Raw genomic sequence first — 18,715 nt, forward strand, 5'->3', positions numbered from 1 at the left:
ACGTCCTTCCCTCTTTCTGCCACAGGATCATCAAGTGCAAAGTTGCCACAATAGCTCAGAGTACAAAACTTCTGGCCACCTTTGCTAGTGTGAGAATCTCAGAGCCACCAAGTGCTCTTTGACAACATTCAGCTTTCCCAGGTTAAGCTCTTAAAAATACAAAAATGGCACCAAGCTAATACTTACTGCTTAAATACTTTCCTTGCTCCTTTCTAGGCATTTGGAAGTGCCTCAGATTCCTGTAGATAAAACTAAAATACTGTGCTCACTGAATCTCTGAATGGCAAGAGACTCTACCAGGTGTTCCTGAGGTTTAGTTTCCTTGGAATGATGGTCAGTGGAGATTGTGATGTATTTAGAATATATTGTTTTATTTAAACACATACACAACATAAGCATAGGATGGAGGGGCGCACAGCAGTAACACCCCAACAGATCTTGCTTCCCCACTATGGACTTGTTGGCAGGAGTCCCTCTCCTGCCTTTTTTGTGACCTCCTCAAAAATCTAGCTAGGAATTTCCACAAAGACAAGCCCTGGTTTTAGAGAAAGGCAACTGATATTGGAGCCGCCCCCTGCACACACACCCTGCACATTCAGCCCTCTCAAGTCAAGTCACTCTGTGTCTCCTTTCAGTTCAGCCAAAACACACAGACACAGCCCCACTTGCCCTATTGTTCCGGGCAGGTGAGGTGGGAAAAGCCCACCTATTTATCTCTATGGCAGCAAGGCTTACACTAAACTGCTGATGTGACAGTACTTAGCTGAGTGGCTAAGGCCATTAACTTTACATAGGAATTGGTTTGACCAGTAAGTAGGTTTTTCTACTGGATTCTAAACCTCCCAGGCCAGTAAGGGACCCACTGATATCATCCAATCCTGTAACAATCCCTCCAACCCTATAACAAACTAGTTTTTCTCTCTTCTGTTAATAGTACAACAGATGAAAGAGAGGGCGAGGGCCATTTTGCTGTCTAGGGAACAGATAAGCACACAGAACCTTTAGGACCAGCTTCTCTCCACCTTAACCTGTTAAATGGCAGCAGTCATGTCAAGCCGGCTCAAATAATCCAGCTGGAGTTTCCGACTGAGATTCCTGATGCCTTTCAGAACTCTGCTAAAATCAATTAGGCCTGTCTGCCTATAGAGCCCCTCACCCAAACCATTCTCATGTTTTTCACTTGCAGGAATCACCATGGGGAGATGGCTGGATCCTTCCAAGGGTGGCCCTCTGCGCTGCGTGGGGTTGATACTGAGCTCTTCATAAAGCAACTTCTCTTGGACTGAAAACGTCTTATCCCTTCGCTGTTACTCATCTCATCACAAATTGGCTTTCCTCCCAAGTATCCCTTGCTGGTCCGTCTCACTCAAAGAGAGCGAGTAAATCTGTAGATGACGGCCAGGTGGTTGATGTCCTCTTAAGCCTTTCTCTTTCTCTTGAAACCTGGTACACCACTGCTTACAAGTGGCCTGTTTCACCACTTGGCAGGTTACTTTTTAATAATAGCATAGATGAGACTGAGTAGGAATGGAGGGTTCTGTAGATTTCAGTTCTCACGGTTTCTCGTTTTTCAAATCTTAAATTCACTTCTCCACATTTCTGCAGCACATTTCTGCATTTTTTAAAACCCACATCATGATAATTCATCAGCATGTTAGTTGATCTTCCCCTGATAAACATAATATTATATGCAGCGTGCTATTTCCCTTAATATATGCTTTTTTGTTAGCACTCTTTCTTGGAGAACTGCATCACAAAATTTCAAATTCGTGAGACTTTTGAGGCACAGCTGTGTTTCAGTTTGCATATTAGATGCAGCTTTGAAAACATCCTGAATCAGTTTCCTTCTCCACTTCTAGGGTAGGAGGAATCCCCCACCTCGCAAGCGGCAAGAACTGTGGTTGTGCTGGCCTGGTGTGTCTGCGGGAGTTGAGGTTGCCAAAATAATTCCACATTGTCAAAAGTATCCCACCTCCTCCCCTGATCAAAATCTCAGATTTCAACTTAAGAATCTTTATTTATATAAGAAATGGTGAAATGTGGGATGAAGCAGAAAACAGATAGGCAGCATTAAGAGAGAGAGAGAGAGAGAGAGAAGACAATTTATTCCCTAACCTAGCTTAGAATACACAGCAGCTTCCAGGGTCTGAACCTGAGACCTTCCACAGGCAAGGCAGCCACTGAGCTGTGTTCCTCCTCCCCTGTGCGCTCCCTCCGTGATGCCGCCTTCCATGTATGCACAAAGAGGTAATGCAGTGCTTATTTTTAGCAAAATTCTCTCTGCATGCCACACCAGCAAGAAGCAATTCAGGCACTGCTTTCCCCTGGTGCTATGCATGTAGGAGTGTTGCTAAAAATAGACATGTTATTCTGTCCTCTGGATGTGCATGCCTCTGCATGTGCCACGCAGAAAGAAAATGGCCCGCTCCCACGTATGCACGAAGCTCCTGCCGTCTGAGCCCTTTGGGGACAGCAATCCACCGGTCTTGTGTATAATAATGGCTGCAATTTGCCCCAGTCGGTTTGGGAACGTTGGCCTATTAATAAATAAGGCACTTTTGAAAGATGTGGCTATCAAAACTTTTTGTTGCATGTGTGTCTTTGGGGAAGAGCGGGGGATGATTTGGGAAACCCAGGAATGTAAGAGGTTGTCTCATACTGAGTTAGACCAGTGGCTCACCCAGCTTAGTATTCTCTACACTGACTGGCAGCAGCTCCCCAGGGTTTGGGACAGAGGACTTTCCCTGCCCTACAACTGGGACTGAACTTGGGGGTTTCAGGGAGCTGTGGCCTTTCCCCCTCAAGATGTGGAGAGTGTCCTCTGGTTTCAGTCATCCTTTGGTGATAGTTCAGCTGCTTTAGCACTCAGAGTTTCTTACTCTGTTCACAAGTAGGTTTGGCAGATTCAATCCAGAGAGAAGTTTGTCAGGCTCAACTTCTCCTACTATTGCATCATTATCAGGCAAGAGAAGAGAAGCCTGCTATTGAAAAAAATTAATTTGACATAGCCTTGATATTTTTGATAAAAATATATGTCATACCAGGATGAAGGCATAACAATTGGCCATGAACAAATTTCTCAATGTGTATCAAAAATATAACCTCCACTGATTAATCTGAAAAACAGGAAAACCCATATTGTATTGAAATTTCTATTTCCCCTATCAGTAGCCAGCCAGAGGATGCTTTGGTCCAAAACATGCGGAGGGCACCAGATTGGTGAAGCTGCTGTGCAAAATCTAGAAGTCACTTGTGAGTTGCCAGTGCACCAGTGCCTTCCTGCACATAAGGTCAGGCAATTAGAAATACCAAAAAATCTGGAGGTAACTTTAAACGGGGATAATTTCATAAACATTCCTAAAGTAGTTTAGATCAGGCTTTCTCAACCTTGGCCCTTCAGATGTTTTGAGACTACAATTCCCAGCATCCCTGACCACTGGTCCTGCTAGCTAGGGATCTTGGAAGTTGTAGGCCAAAAACATCTGGAGGGCCAAGGTTGAAGAAGCCTGGTTTAGATGAAGGATCCCTACTGATGTGTGCAGTCACACCCTGCTTTTACATATGACAAAAAGTATTGCCACGTTTTTTAAGTGTTTCAAAACCTATGTAACATGTCTGAGCAAAGGTGGCAGCGTGTCCAAAGAAATGTGCCTCACTCCTATTAGTATGTCCACATTCGTGGCTTCAAACACAAGGAGGTCTTTTTCTCTGCTGCATTTCAGGTTGCATTTCTACACAAGAGAGGGGGTGGGGATGTCTTCACTGTCACACATGACCTTTTGGTTTCCCTGCCCCTGCAGCCTCCCACCCCCTGAGGAATTAATGAAACTGTCCTAGGCACATGGTCACTCAGTTGCAGATGCATAATGGCTTTCTCAAATGTACACACCGGTATTAAGAAGCAAATTGCAGCTTAAGTTTTCTAGTTGGGCTGAAGCTGATTTGAGAAAAAGGCATCAGACAGAAGTATTTGTCAAGAAACTGCAGCATCAATATGGATTGTGGCTAACATCACGCAAATGTGGTTTCAAAAACTAGCAGTGGAAATGTGGAGTAAGTGGTCATTGTGAACATGCCCTGAAAAACAATTGTCTGTTTCCCAGCCTGAAATTTTCTAGAATACTAAATCTCACTAGATCTGGCAACATTTTGTTTTCTCTTAAACCAGCTGAGTGCAGTCAAATTTAGCTACCTTCTGGCAGGGCATTTGAATACAACAGCAGTTTTCTCCAGCAGGATTAAATCTGCTGAAAGCTATAATCTGCCAAATGTTTCAGTTCAGTTTGTTATAATCTGTTGGAGCTTTTCCAAGTGGTATTTTTTATAGCTGGAGATTATTATTATTTTAAAGGAGGGGGGGAGATTTATAAACGGACCTTATGCCAGGCTTTGTCAGGCTTTGCTCCAGATGTTTTAGGCTCCCAAGTGCCGTCAGGTCCAGCCAGCACGGCTGCCCTCCCATCAGTCCCAGTGTCGTCTGGCTGGGCTGACTGGGGCTGATGGGAACATATGGAGAGTGCCAGGCTGGCAATGTCTACCGTACACTCAAAGCAGTTAAGCATATGTCTGTGTGTTTTTAAAAAAGGAAATAGTTTCGAAAAGGACACTAAAAGACATTGCCAGTTTAAAAAAAAGGCAGCCCAGAATAAAACATTTTTCACCCTTTCTTCAGAAAGAGCTGCTTGAAGTCTGCTCCTTTTGTCACTTCTGATGAATGGGCAATTATACTTAATAGTTTGGATAGTGCTCTTTTGTGGAAATGCATTATTCACCCTCCAACATGCTCCTGCTTAAGCAGACCACTGCTCCCTCTCCTTGGCCCTCGAGGGCTCAAGGCTGTTACTTCTCCAAAGCCCTCAGCCAGCTAAAGTCACCAGCTCCCTTGAGCAGGAAAGGGGATTCTCTCCTTTGCTGCCTCCAGTGCTCCCCTGGGATCCTGCACAGCACTATTCTAGCCCTCTGTCTGGCCCTTGGGACTCTGCCCAGGCACCCCTACACACACACACACACACACACACACACACACACACACACTTCTTTGCATGGCTGCATGGAGGACTCAGAGGGGGGAGTGTGTGTGTGTGTGTGTGTGTGTGTGTGTGTGTGTGTAGAAGCTACCTGCTGTGCAAAGGTACAGTTGGGCCCACCCATTTCTGGCATGTGGCCCTCAGAAGGTTCCCCAGAAGGGCATGTGGCCCTTGGGCAGAAAAGCTTCCCCCACCCCTTCTCTACACTCTTTCACTCCCTTTTCAAATCACTGTTCTTATAGCATATATTTTCCATTAAGGCTTTGGCTCAACCTCTAAAGTGCTCATCTCAAGTGTTTAAAGAGCATCCCACAATCCCTTTGGCTCAGCTCCAGTGGCCCCCTTCATCTCCAACAGAAACTGGTCCTCAGCATGTGGGGCTGCACTTGCTCATGGCCATCCTTTGCTAGCCCTGCCCACCCCTCTCTTTGCCTTCTCCATTGCGGAAGCTGTTGAAATGCAGGTTGTAAGCAGGTTGTAAAATTGATGCTTTTGAATTCTGGTGCTGGAGGAGACTCTTGAGAGTCCCATGGACTGCAAGAAGATCAAACCTCTCCATTCTGAAGGAAATCAGCCCTGAGTGCTCACTGGAAGGACAGATCCTGAAGCTGAGGCTCCAAGACTTTGGCCACCTCATGAGAAGAGAAGACTCCCTGGAAAAGACCCTGATGCTGGGAAAGATGGAGGGCACAAGGAGAAGGGGACGACAGAGGACAAGATGGTGGGACAGTGTTCTCAAAGCTACCAGCATGAGCCTGACCAAACTGCAGGAGGCGGTGGAAGACAGGAGTGCCTGGCGTGCTCTGGTCCATGGGGTCACGAAGAGTCGGACACGACTAAATGAATAAACAACAACAACAACAAGCAGCCTGAGAAAGGGAGCGGTGTGCTTTGGCTTGTGTTGTATGCACAGGATATAGCAATCCCCCCCCCCCCATTTTGCTGATGAGGAACGAAGGGTGAGAGAGCAGCTTGGCCATGGCACTTATCCGATTCCTAGACAAACACTGATTCCAAAGCCAGATCCCAGCACAGTGTTCCAGGGCTTCGTCTTGGAGTAGGGGAAGCCTCAGCCATGGGTGGCTCAAGACCATTTTGTGCTTGTGGACAAAGCTGTGTTCTCACGATACATTTAAAGTACATCTCTCCCCCCCTCAAGAGAAGAATCCGGTCATTTCTTCCTCCTAGGGAAGAATTGGTTTCGACGCTCTCAGTTTCTATTTCTTCCATTTAGTTCTCCACATTTCTGCAGCAATTTGCTCTTAACAACAACAACAACAAACAGCACCTCATGAACATTATTCAGTATTTTGGTGTGAATTTGTCCCAATAAATACATTTTTGTATACAGTTGTGTGTTTTTTTACTAATGTGAAGGAAGGCTGTGTGTCGGGTCTCATATTGTTTTGGAAAGTGCAAATTTGATCAATTTGACTTTAAATGTAAAACAAATTACATTCTCCCCCTTCCCTGCCCCTCAAAGAGCTGCAATTCCTAGCACTCTTGACATTAAAACTACTGTTTCCAGGATTCTTTGGAGGGGAAGTGGTTTAAATGTGCTTTAAATGTATGGTGTGTAAAGAGCCCAACATGACTTGTTGATGAATCTAGCTTCAACACTTGTGATGGGACAGCAGCTACCAGATGGGCTGCTTAGCTCTGCTCTTCTGCACCTCACCACAGCTGCAGCCCACTCTCCAGCCTCTGCCACTTGAGCCAGCTGCCTCACTCGGCCTAACACTGGGCTGCCCCTGCCAAAGGGCACCATTTCTCAGCAGCCTTGAGCTCCCACAGCTCCCTATGTGTTAATTAACTATCATTATCATAACCATTTGTTTAGTTATTTTATTTATTTATTCTGCCCTTCATCCGTAGATCTCATAGCAGTTCACAGAATAAAAAGACAAGTTAAAAACACAAAACACACAATAAAAACATAAACAAACAAGCAAACAAACCAGTAAACCAGTAAACCCCCCCACCCTCTCTCTTCCTTCATAGTAGTTGGCACATTATGATGTCTGAGTTCATCTTTCTATGCAAGTCATGGGGGGGGGGGTATTTGAAAAACAACATCAACCCACAACCCCAGTTTCAATAAGCGATTGCATATTGTGGCATGTCTGCCTTGGGACAATGAAGTGTCAAATGGCAATACCTCTGCTATGAAATTATAAGCAATTGTTTATTCTGTGGGCAAAAATAGAGCTGTCTACTTCTGATCCTCTTATAATCAGGATAGCTCAAGAGCAGAGCTGCAAAAAGAGGCCTTGAGGCAGTATGTATTATTCATATCCCGTCCTGCGCCTGAGCCATGTAGATTCCAAACACCCACATTTTTGTTCCTCAACTCAAGGATGGTGAGTACCATGGTTCCCCTTTAATCTTCGAAGTGCACAGAGATGCCAGCAGTCACATTTCATGTGCACATGACTGACATTTCCTTTCTCAGGCTGACCAAAGGCACTGAGATGCAGTCCGAGTAGATACTGCAATGGTTTCACACTGAAAGGGGCTGGCATTGTGTTAAGAACAACCCCCCACCCCCACCCCCAAAAATCATCAGTGGACGACTAGCTGGTCAAAACTTTCCATGAAAGATGGAGGTGAAAATAGCAGTGAAAAGTAGAGCAAGGTTGAAACCTCCAGATGATATTCTTGTAGAGCATCATGGCCACATTGCCTCCCACTGAGTCAGGCCATTGGTCTTTCTTGCTCAGTACTGTCTACACTGACTGGCAGCTGCTCTCCAGGACTTCAGAAAGAAGCCTTTCTGCTCTGTAGTGCACCATAGTTAACAGAGATAAACAACAGCCTGTGTTTTGTAATAAAAGATCATAACAGGAGAAAGAAACATGCCAAACCCTTAAATGTTATATCCACATTTGGCTTTGACTGAGGTTGCTTGAAGCATCTGACACATGCTTGCGTCCGTTAAAGCATCAGTCATGAATTTTGTTGAGCACATCAAGGGAATGGTGAGCTGTACACATGCACACAGTAGTGGCTCTCAAGGGGGAGGTGATTTATTGATTAATCCCCATGTTCTGCCCTTCTGTGGAAAAATGCCCAGGGCAATTTGCAATTACGAAGTTTAAAAAATGATCATTTTAAAACAGAAATGAAATAACTCTAAAAACAACCACATCTGAAAGTGGTTGCACGTGAGCAGCACATGCATGGGGCTTATAATTCTCAGGTCACTTCCAGACAATCCATTTGTGGAACGATCCACCTATTTGTTTGCAGGGAGGTTATGCCATTTTGTGTTTGTATGTGACTGAATTCCATCCACAAAATGTCTTGAAGCAGCCAACATCTAATTGGATTCAGTTGAAATGGGTTCCATATAAGGGCTTAACTGCTTTGCTGTTTAGCACTACTCATTTAGAGATCGCCTCCCATTGGAAAGACCCCAAAGGTATGGGATGGCAAGGGAAGTTTGGGATCTGACTCTTTCCAAGCATCTAACGCAAAACAGAAGAGTTGTTAGAGGCCAAACTAAACACAAACATTTTGACAAGGTATGGTTCCCATATATCACCTGTGTAAACAGAAGTGATTTAATGTCAGATCTCTCATGGCTATGCCACGGTCAGTTAAAGCACTGATGAGGCATTCAAAGATTCTGTTATTTGACAGGCTCCCCACTCAATTTTCCTCCTCCTCTGTGACTAGTGTGGTGTATGCATGTAACACTGCAGGCTTTGTTGGAGTTTGTTAATGTTGTTCTATTATAAAACCAATAAAATATCTATTTTTAAAAAAGGAAATTGGGAAACAACCCATTGATTCCTGCAGAGCTGAGTGCGAGGCTTGTTAATCCTTGAGAAGCAACAGCCCTCGTGAAAATGGGCAAGGAGTATTCCTTTGATAGATGCAGCATCTGCAAAACGGAAGCAGGTGGGAGGCAACAAAAGGGAATATAACTTGGCAGCTTTAAGGTGAGGCCACCGATTAAGGACAGCATCCACTTTTTAATCTGATTGGGAGAGATCAAGATGGATTTGCCACTGCATGGGTTGCTGTTGAAAGTGCTTTTTGTCTTGTCCTGGGAAAGGCAGCTAGATAAGCGGCAGGACCAGGAAGAAAGTTGAGCCCATTTGTACCAAGTGCCCAGTCCGTGTTTTGCCTCCGTGGGGTTGCTAAATTGTTCAAAGATAATTCCAGGATAAAAGAGGTTATTGGCTGTAAAGCATCTCAGAGTAGAGAATCTGTTAACAGCTGAAGGCTGCAAAGTGAGTATAATCTCAGCTGATCTTTGAGAACAAAAGCAAATTCTTCTCTCCTGGAGAAAAGCTCAACACAAACTGAATGCCTACTGCTTTTCCGCTGCCACTTTGAGACCCTGACATGAAAGCCTCAATAAAAAGAACAAGGGAGACAGGGATCTACTAATACCTCAAGGACAAGATGCTCTTCTTGTGAAAAACAAGGGCACCTACATTGCCTCAGAAAGGATGTGCTGGCTTGTTTGTTGCAAACAAGCCTTTGGTGTCAGCGCGTGGGGTGGGGTGGAGAGAGAGAGCAGTAAAATAAAAAATGGAGCTGTGGTAGAGGATAACCTCCTTCCCATTTCAAAGATGGCAAGAGTGTGCTTCGATCTGCCTTTGGTTCTACATGAGAGCTTGAAAACCTATGACAACATACATGCTAGGTGGGGTCCAGAAAGCTACCCGTCAGCTTGGCTAAGACAAAGTGCACAGTGTTGGGTAAGACCCAAAGAGGTGGATCTGGGACTCCAACCCAGTTATAATATTGAAAGCTGCCTTCTACTACGACCCTCATTTTGTCCATTGAGGTCAATATCGTCTACTCTGATTGGCAGTGGCTCTCCAGGGTCTCAGGCAGTACAAGGCCTTTCTCATCCCCTCCTACCTGACTCTTCCCTCCTCCAAATCGGAGATGTGGGGTACTGAACCTGGGAGCTGCATGCAGAGTAGAGTGTGTACTCGAACCCTGATCTGCGGCATCTACCTGACCTCTTCCCAAAACAAAGAGGAATTGGGGGTATATTCCCCCCCATAAAGTTGCTGTCTGATGTCTAGTTAGACAGTGGAGCCTAGAACACTGGGGCGTATGGGGCACTGCCCCACCATCCTCAAGCTGCTCTCAGCCAGCCCCTAGCAGCGTGCCTCCTTTCTTACAGGGGATGGCTCTGACTGCTATTTGCTCTGGTTCCGCCTACTGTTGCTCCCCCTGGCTTCCTGGCACTCTGCCAGTCAGTGCAGACAATACTAGATGACTCTCATGTTCCTCTCCAACTCTACGGTTCCATGATGGACCAATGCTCTCAGGACTTATTTTCACTTCCTCTGGTCCCACTGCTTCCCCCCATAGAAAACTGCACTTTAGTGCTCAATTGGAGCAAACAGCAATAGGGTTTTCTGTGGGTTGCTGTTTGTTCTGATTTAGAACTAAAGAGTGGGAAAAGAGCAGGGCAAGGGGGAAACCGCTTGGACTAGGGCTTTCTGGGCATGTGGCAAAGGGAAGTGTGGGCGAGCCCTCAGTCAACATAAATCAGCTCCTTGTGTCCCTGTGTACTTCGAGTGTGCCTTTGAGATGGCTTCTCTTGTTATCTCAGCAATGGGGAACCCCCAGCCCCCCCAGCCTGCAGTAGGCCCCCCAGGATTCCCAATTCACCCCACCAGGCTGCATCACCCAAGCCATGCCCACTTGCTGTACCCTGACATTGCAGATGAAAAGGGGGGACTCCCTGCTGGAAGCAGAATTTGCACCTGCAGCTCCCCATGCCTTTGTCCCACCCAGCTAGGCTTCAAACTATGATGTGCGCAAATGAAAATGGGCCCCTTGGGGTCCCTGCAGTGCCAGGTGAATTTCAGGTGGGTGCATGGGCGTAGCTGGGGGGGGGCAGGTGCCCCCCAGGTCAAGTAAAACAATAGACATACTTAACTAACTGACCAATCATGTTGGTTCTGCCTCACCCACAAAGTCCTGCTCCCCCTAACAAAAACCCTGCCTGCGCCCGTGGGTGGGTGTGGGGGAGATCAGGATCTGGCCCTCTGGCTGGCCCCAATTCCCTCACTCCTGTGTTCTTCCCGTCTCCTTCCCTTCCTTGGTGTGTGGAAGTGAAAACAGGGGCCTTCCGGTCAAGGTCTTCCACAGACACAGGCAGCAAGAACTTTCACAGACCCTGACCCCTCCGTACTGACAGGGGGTGCCCCCTTTAAATCCCCTTGGCGGGGTTCATGTAGTCAGCTCAAGGGCTGCATTAGGAAAGAGAGAGCAAAGGGGGAGGAGGAGGGGGGGCGCTGAGAGTTCGGTTGCTATGGAAACTGGCAGCCTAGGCTGGCATGTTGCCTAACAGAGAGTGGGAATAATGGTTCAGTAGGTAAACTTGGCACAGGGGTGTTCTCTTTTGTTGAGGATGCTTCCACAAGGACAAAGGCAGCTGGCAGGGCCACCTTCGCTCCACTTTTCCGCCTCTTCTTCGCTCAGCCGCCAAGGCAGGCCTGGCGAGAGCAGCCTCAAGGGAACAACTCCGAGGGAAGTCGCAGGAGCAACAGCCGGCGCTGTTTGGATTTTGTAGGCCAGAGAGAGAGAGAGAACACTTCCCACCAACCCCCACATTGGGACAGAATCCACGAAACGGCCGAAAACCACTGTCAAGTTTCCAGCAAGGACATGTTTGAGAACCTGGTGAGTAAATGCCACGCGAAAGTGAAGCCTGCAGGTGGGGTGGCAGATGCTCAGAAGAAAATCTCTGCCTCTAAGGTTTCATGGGTCCCATCCACACCTTCCATTTAAAGGACTCTCATACCACTTTAACAGCAGTGGCTTCCGCCAAAAGAACACCGGGAACTGTAAAAAAGGTAAAGGACCCCTGGCAGTTAAGTCCAGTCAAAGGTGACTATGGGGTTGCGGCGCTCATCTCACTTTCTGGCTGAGGGAACCGGCGTTTGTCCGCAGGCAGCTTTCCGGGTCATGTAGCCAGCAGGACTAAACTGCTTCTGGCACAACAGGACACTGTGAGCACCAGAGCGCACGGAAACGCCATTTACCTTCCCACTGCAGCGGTACTTTGAACCACTGACCTTCCGATCAGCAAGACCAGCAAGAGGCTCAGTGGTATAGACCACTGGGAGCTGTAGTATGTTATGGGCCCCCTAATAACTCTTAGTAACCCTTAGCAAACTACAGTTCCCATAATTTTTGGGGGAAGTCATCACTGTTAAAGTGGTACTAGAGTACTTTAAATGGACTATATGGATAGAGCCATAGCCATAAAGTTGTGTAAGTGGTGCATTTCTTGCACAAATGCATGCCTTGTGTTTGTGAATGCAGGCAGCTGGGTATATAGGAAAATTTAAAATGTGCATAAAAGTGAAATAATATATGATGCTTGTTCCTGTGATCATAGTTGACTAGTTCACACGTACCTTGGTTAGAACTCATTTTTCCTACACCTGGTGACTAGTAGCAGGCACTGCATGCGTGCACTGAGCTTTTGGAAAACTTTGCTTAAGACGGAGGTTTTCAACCTTTTTGGGTCCTTTTTCTGCAGACTCCTGTGGGGCTCAGGAGCCCAGTTATGTCACCTCTTTCCTGCAGAGCCGGCAGCCCCTCTCCCTCCCTTGTGGAGGGTTCCCTCATCCTCCTCTCTTCTCCCCCCTCCTTGGGAGTCCTCTGGGCAGCCACAGCTGCCGCCCCTGGTCTCTGAGCTGCCCCCCCTGCCCCAAAGAGAGGTGCCTCCTCACACTGCCCTAGAAGCACCTTTTGCCTGGGGAGCTTGTAGCCAGGGCTGCTGCAACAAGCAGCTGTGAAAGCCTTTGGGAGGCAGAGACATGAGAGGGCATCAGAGGAGGGAGGGAAGGAAAGAGGGACAGAGGCCAGTGTTGCCTGTGGCACCCCTGACCACCATTCAAGGCACACTGGTTGAAAACCACTGGCTTAAGGTGATGTGGACGTTCTATCTGTGGTGCCATATCCACACATGCCCGTTGTGACTTGATGCTGCAGTGATCAACTTGCATGTATGAACTATCTTCAAGTTTATAGCAGTTAATTGTTCAGAAATCAAGAGATGTATTGGCACGTGTGAGACAGTCCAAGTGTAATTGTGTATACTTAAATGATGTGAATCCTACACTTCCAATATCTCCTTCCGTTAGATCTTTTGGCCTCCCTTTCACATTGGATGAAGAACCACATATCATGCATTCCTATTTGTGTCCCTATTTACCAGGGACAGTCTGGTGCCCATCTTGGAACATCATGGTCAGGTTCAGACCTCTCCTGCCAGGTCTCCAGAAGTAATATTTCGGAGTGGAGGGTGGATATGTCCTCTTTTCTCCAACAAACATGCTCTAAAGGATGTGTAAGGATGCACGTCCTGCACCACAGATGCTGAGGTGCGTTTTGAGCAGTGATAGTATATAATCACACTGGTGTGTTTTGCTAATGTACCATTAATGAAAAGAAGTAACACCAATTTGACTTTAAAACTGGTAAAGAGCAGAGCAGCCAAGGCTCTGCTAGGGTTGCCATATTTCCAAAAGTAAAAACCAGGACACCATGAAAGTTGTTGAGCTTGACTTGCCTAAGATCCAGGATAAATCTGGCTGTATGGCAGCCCAGGCTCCGTGAGCGGCCACCGATTGGCCTGTTTGAGCAACCAGCCCCGAGATCCTGAGGCTATGGGGGATTCCCTGCAATGCTGGGAAGTGAGCCTGGCCAGGTGATGGGGATTGAGGCCTGAGCGTGAGGGAAGCACCGCCCCCCAGGAAAGCCGTGAGCTGCCATTATTGCAGAGTAAATGCATATAGCACACAACTGAAAGAACAGAGTCCCACCACCTTTGGGGCCCATGGGCACCCCTAGAACTTAGACAAAGGGTCAGGGGCACCACCAGAAAATGACTATGTGGGAAGGTGCTTCCAAGCTTTTTCAGATTTCATTTTTCTTTCACATATGAAACACAGCTCACCAGACCAGTAGTTGAATAATGATTGGTCACTTCACAGAAGGCTGAGTTACTTGCTCAAGAAACGGAGTGGAAGGCAGGGTTGTGATCTGAGTTTTAAACTCATAGCCAATCCTTTCCCTCCACCTTGTTTTGCTGCAGCATAGTGCCCATTTCACAGAAGCCATATAACCTGCCCAAGAATCTGAAGGCAGATCCACACCATACATTGAAAACACACTTGACACACATTTTTCTTATTGATTTTTAAATGCTGCTTTTAATTTATGTGCTTGTTTGCTGTGGCAAAAGAACAACTAATAAATCAATAATCAATCAATCAATCAATCAATCAATAGCAACAATAAAACACAACTTCCTCCAAAGACACTGGTCTTCCTCTCACAGAGCTACAATTCCCAGCACCTTTAACAAACTACAGCTCCCAGAAATGTTTGGGAAAAGCCCCGTGCTTTAAATGTGCACTGAATGTATTGAATTTTTATTTGAATGGTTGTTTGATGTTTAAATGCCTGGTGTGGATTTGCCCTGAGTACAAGGCAGTACATTTACTTTAGCGATGTGCAGTTCTGGGGGTGGGGGTGGGAGAGAAAGGTGAAGGGGCTTGGTAATTTATCTTTGATATGAGAACAGAAGTGTGGCAAATGTGCCTCTCTTTGGGTTGGTGCAGCCATCTGAGACCATTTGTGATACCATCTGCCCTGTTCTGGTTGTGTGAGAGGCCTTGTTCCTGCGAGGGAAAACTGGTCTTCTGCAGCACAACCACATTCCTCAAGTAAACCGAGTGTGATGGGACTCCTCACGTGCTCAGTGATCACATGTACTCACATGCTGTGCTGAATTGTTATCATTATCACAAAACTAAAGCAGTTCAAAAGTTGTCAGGAAAAAGATGCACACTTGAAGATGAGGAGGAGAACAAATCAGGCATCGGGCTGGGCCAGCAAAGAGAGACAAAAATAGTTTAGCTGAAAACGTAACACCTGTCAAACTGTAAGCACTGAGATTTTCATATTAAAGAGAAAAAGAGAGAAAGTAGGGCTTTGAAATTCAAAGAAACTTCCTCACCCCGTGCCATTCAAATAAAAAACGCCACATCATTTTATCTCTCCAGCTGGTTAAACATAGTAGTGAGGTAGCAAATTCAGAAGTGCGGGTGTGTGGGTGTGGAGGGAGAGGGGCGTCCCCTTCATGCTGGGCACAGCCCCATCCCCTCACAGCCATGCGAAGGCCCAGCCTTCTAAGATTATGCAACCTTCTAATATTATACAATATAATTATATAATAATTATAATTACACTGCAACAATCAGTGCAGATCTTCCTGTATTGCCTTTCAGCTAGATTTACTGTTTTCTGGGTCTTACAAATGGGTAGTGATTTGGAGTGCTCCAATATCTTATTTCAGAGCGACATAAATTGATGCTCCAATGTGTGTAACAGAACTTGCACACCAGTCTCTTGAAACGGAAGCGCCTTGTGATTTCAGATCTCCTAAATGCTTCACTTTGCTTCACTTCACTACAGAACAACTTCTTGGTGTTCTTCCTGTGTGCTTTCTCCAGTGAAACCAACCCTCAGAGGCTGACTCACCTCATAGAATCAAACGATTGTAGAGTTATAAGGGACCCCAAGGGCCATCTAGTCCAACCCTCTGCAATACAGGAATCACACATCTTTTCACTCTGATGGGCTCCAACCAGCACAAAGGGAGGCAGTGCAAAGTTCCTATTTCATACTGATTGGGAGTTCTAGGATGAGGGAGACAGGGACCCTGCTTCAGAAATATTAACACGACTTCAACCATGGACCGCTATACATTTGGTTAGACATCTGGATTTAGATTGGCTCTTAATTCCTATAAAGAAAATGACGACAGAGTTCAAAATCAACAGATTTGTTGAGGTCAGCTGTGGTCATTACAGGCACCCTCCAAATTACATGTGTTCTACTAGTGCATGTTCAGCTTTATGCACTTAGCATAACAGTAATAATAATGAGGGGTGTATCCAGGAATATATATTTTTTCCAGTCCCACCCACCATTGAACCCAGTGGTGCTCCTACTATACGCGATTTCACATATATGTGTGGTACCTGGGAATGTAACCCCTGTGGAAGCAGGAAGTCACCTGTATAGGGCAGCCTGTTCCATCCTGGTACCCTACATATGTTGCTTTGCAGTACATCTCCCATCAGCCCCTGGTGGGGCTGATGATGGGAGTTGGGAGTCCAAAACATCTGGAGAGACCAGGTTGTTGAAAGCTATTAGAGTAGCTAATTTTGGGGCTGGACCCATTTCCAGGAGGGTACCTGTATTAGTCAATTGCAGCAAAGAGAGTCCTGCAACCCATTAAAGAATAACCAGTTTATTGTGGCATATGTTTTTGTGGATTACAGTACACTCTACTGATTATGTGAACAAAAGTGTATGTCTTTTGGACTGGAAAGATTCTGGCATTTGGGTGAGCTAAGGAGCAGGGAGAGCCCAATGGAAGCTTAAGGGCAGAGTAGGGTCCAATCCTCCCTGCTAACCTGAGTAGGAAAGGAAGGAAGTCTAACAAAGTTCTGCTTCTTCCCACCATGAATACTACTTTGACATTTTATTCAAATGTTGATATTTTTGAAAAAACGCTGACACTTATTTGCTGGTGCCATGAGCATATGTTTAGTCTGCTTACTGGATAATCCAGCACTGGTTGGGGCTGATGCAAGTTGGAACCCAAAACCACTGGAGGACAGTTGGCTGGTGAACTAATGTTATTTCTGAATAAGGAAATATTGCTGGTATGGAGGGGTCCTTTTAGTGAAAGTTTGGAGAGCAAGCCAGAGGTGAAAGTAATGCCCCCTAAATTATCTCTCTTTATTCAGCACCGAAATAAAAGTGTTCCTCTGCTGCTGGAACACTGACTGGGAATTCATTCTGCACAGAGATTTCCATCTCCACCAGCAAATCAGACAGCTGCTTCTGGCTGATGGAGAATGAGAGAGAGAGAGAGAGAGAGAGAGAGAGAAGGAGTTGCGTTGCAATTATAATTAGATCCCAGAGTCCAAATAAATGTGATAAGGCTGCCAGATACAAATTGTCTATTCATAGTGATTTTGTAAGTTTCCCCTTCGAAAAGGAGGAGTCTATGCCTGCTTTTGTAGGGACAACCTTCTGTATGAGGAAAGTGCAATGCGTTTCTTTGGGGGAGCAGCCACAGGATGGAGATTTAGACACTTATGAATGGCATGGAGAAAACAGCCGAAGAATCTTTCTCTCTCTGCCCCTCTCATGAAGGGTGGAGAGCCTTTTTCAGGCCAAGGGCCACGTTCACTTCTCAGCAACCTTGCAGGGGCCACATGATGGGGTGGGCAGTGCCAGAGGCAAAAACAGGCAGAGCAGTAAGTGTGAATTCTGCCTTTGCACACTTGCAAAGTTAGTTTCTTCACACTCACGCATCACTCTCCATCCTCCACCCAGTCATGCAAGAAGCATTGTCAGGGTTCAAGGGCACATTCCAGCCAGGCAAAAACACCCGTGAAGAGGGGCTGGAGAGGAGAGTCTGATAAAGAGGTCTTGAAGGGCACATTTAGACCCCTAGGTCTGCGGTTCTCATCCCAGAGGAACCTTTAGAGCAGCTCTGCAAATTACTAATAGAATAAAAAACTAATAGGTCGGTATTAGTTTCCTCATATTGCCTGGAACATTCTAAAGTGCAGTAAAAATGTTAAGCAGGGTTGTATTCTTATGAATGAGCCATTTGTGTGTAGGAAATGGTACAGCTACCAGTGCCATTGTCTGTAAGTGTCAAACAGACCATCCTAACATTCCTTCTGGAAGGAAAAAGTGCAGCTATAGAACTTCCACATCAGTGGAGCAGGGATGACGTGGCACTACTTATTTCACAGCAGGGAACAGTGACATCATCTCCTGGGGGGCTGTTTGCCAGTTCCCTGCATGCCAAATAAATAAACTTTGCTCAGGGAGAGACCCACCAAATAAATGAGCTCAACAGAGGAAGAGGCGGATTCTGTTAGTTGAAGTTCCTTCATTATGACGAAATGTCATGTCACATAAATGCAGCAAGCTTTTGAGCCACCAAGAGCTCTTCATCGGGCTGGATGTTACATAACTTGGGAGGCAGGAAGTGAGAGAAGATCTGGCTTTGTATTGATGTTGCAATGTCTGCATTGGTCAAAATTCATTTTTGTTGCATAGTCTTAGAAGGTGTGTGGCTCTGGGGGTTGCCATGAAGAAAGAGCACCTGGGCTTTGGAAATTTCCCACTATGCTCCTGTTCTGCATGGTTTGACAATCTCTCCTGCTCCAGGGGTGAACAGAATTGCCCTTTCTGATTATGGAGGACCAAACAGGAGGTACCAGGATGAGAATCCTGCAACAATGACTTAGAATGGAAGGTGAGAGGTGGGGTGCCAAATGTTGGCCTCACAACAGAGCATGTTGCATCACTGCCTGAATGCACCCTCAGATGTATTTGATCTCACTGTCAATCAAGGGGGAACTTTTAATGTGGAACTATCCTTCCTGGTGTCTGTGCTGAGTTTTCAAATTCAATATTGGGGTGCAGACTGCCCTGTTTTCTCAGTTCTTGTCCTTCTTGCTTGATAAAAGTTAGGCAGGGGATTGACTGAGTAGTTTCAGGGACTGCTGAATGCCTTGTTGCAGGAGAGGGAAGTGCCAAAGCAAAGCCTCAAAGGAGGCTGTGTTGTGCTTCCTTCTTAAGAGGGCCTCCCTGGAGCC

General features: G+C 46.2%; 3 protein-coding genes across 3 annotated transcripts in view; all 3 read left to right on the plus strand.

Annotated features, from left to right (window-relative positions):
- The window catches only part of PROM2 (prominin 2), a 56,561-nt gene extending 53,997 nt beyond the window's left edge, over positions 1 to 2,564 (plus strand). The window contains exon 24 of the mRNA XM_082229969.1: positions 1,187 to 2,564. The gene's annotated coding sequence lies outside the window, so the exon portion shown is untranslated. The remainder of the gene's footprint in view (positions 1 to 1,186) is intronic.
- The window catches only part of NEURL3 (neuralized E3 ubiquitin protein ligase 3), a 215,137-nt gene that overhangs the window by 150,792 nt on the left and 45,630 nt on the right, over positions 1 to 18,715 (plus strand). The window lies entirely within an intron of this gene.
- The window catches only part of KCNIP3 (potassium voltage-gated channel interacting protein 3), a 115,012-nt gene continuing 107,643 nt past the window's right edge, over positions 11,347 to 18,715 (plus strand). The window contains exon 1 of the mRNA XM_082230442.1: positions 11,347 to 11,687. Coding sequence (XP_082086568.1) covers positions 11,673 to 11,687 — 15 coding nt within the window. The 5' untranslated portion in view covers positions 11,347 to 11,672. The remainder of the gene's footprint in view (positions 11,688 to 18,715) is intronic.

This window comes from Podarcis vaucheri, assembly GCF_965113315.1.
Source record: "Podarcis vaucheri genome assembly, chromosome: 7".
Classification (NCBI taxonomy): Eukaryota; Metazoa; Chordata; class Lepidosauria; order Squamata; family Lacertidae; genus Podarcis; species Podarcis vaucheri.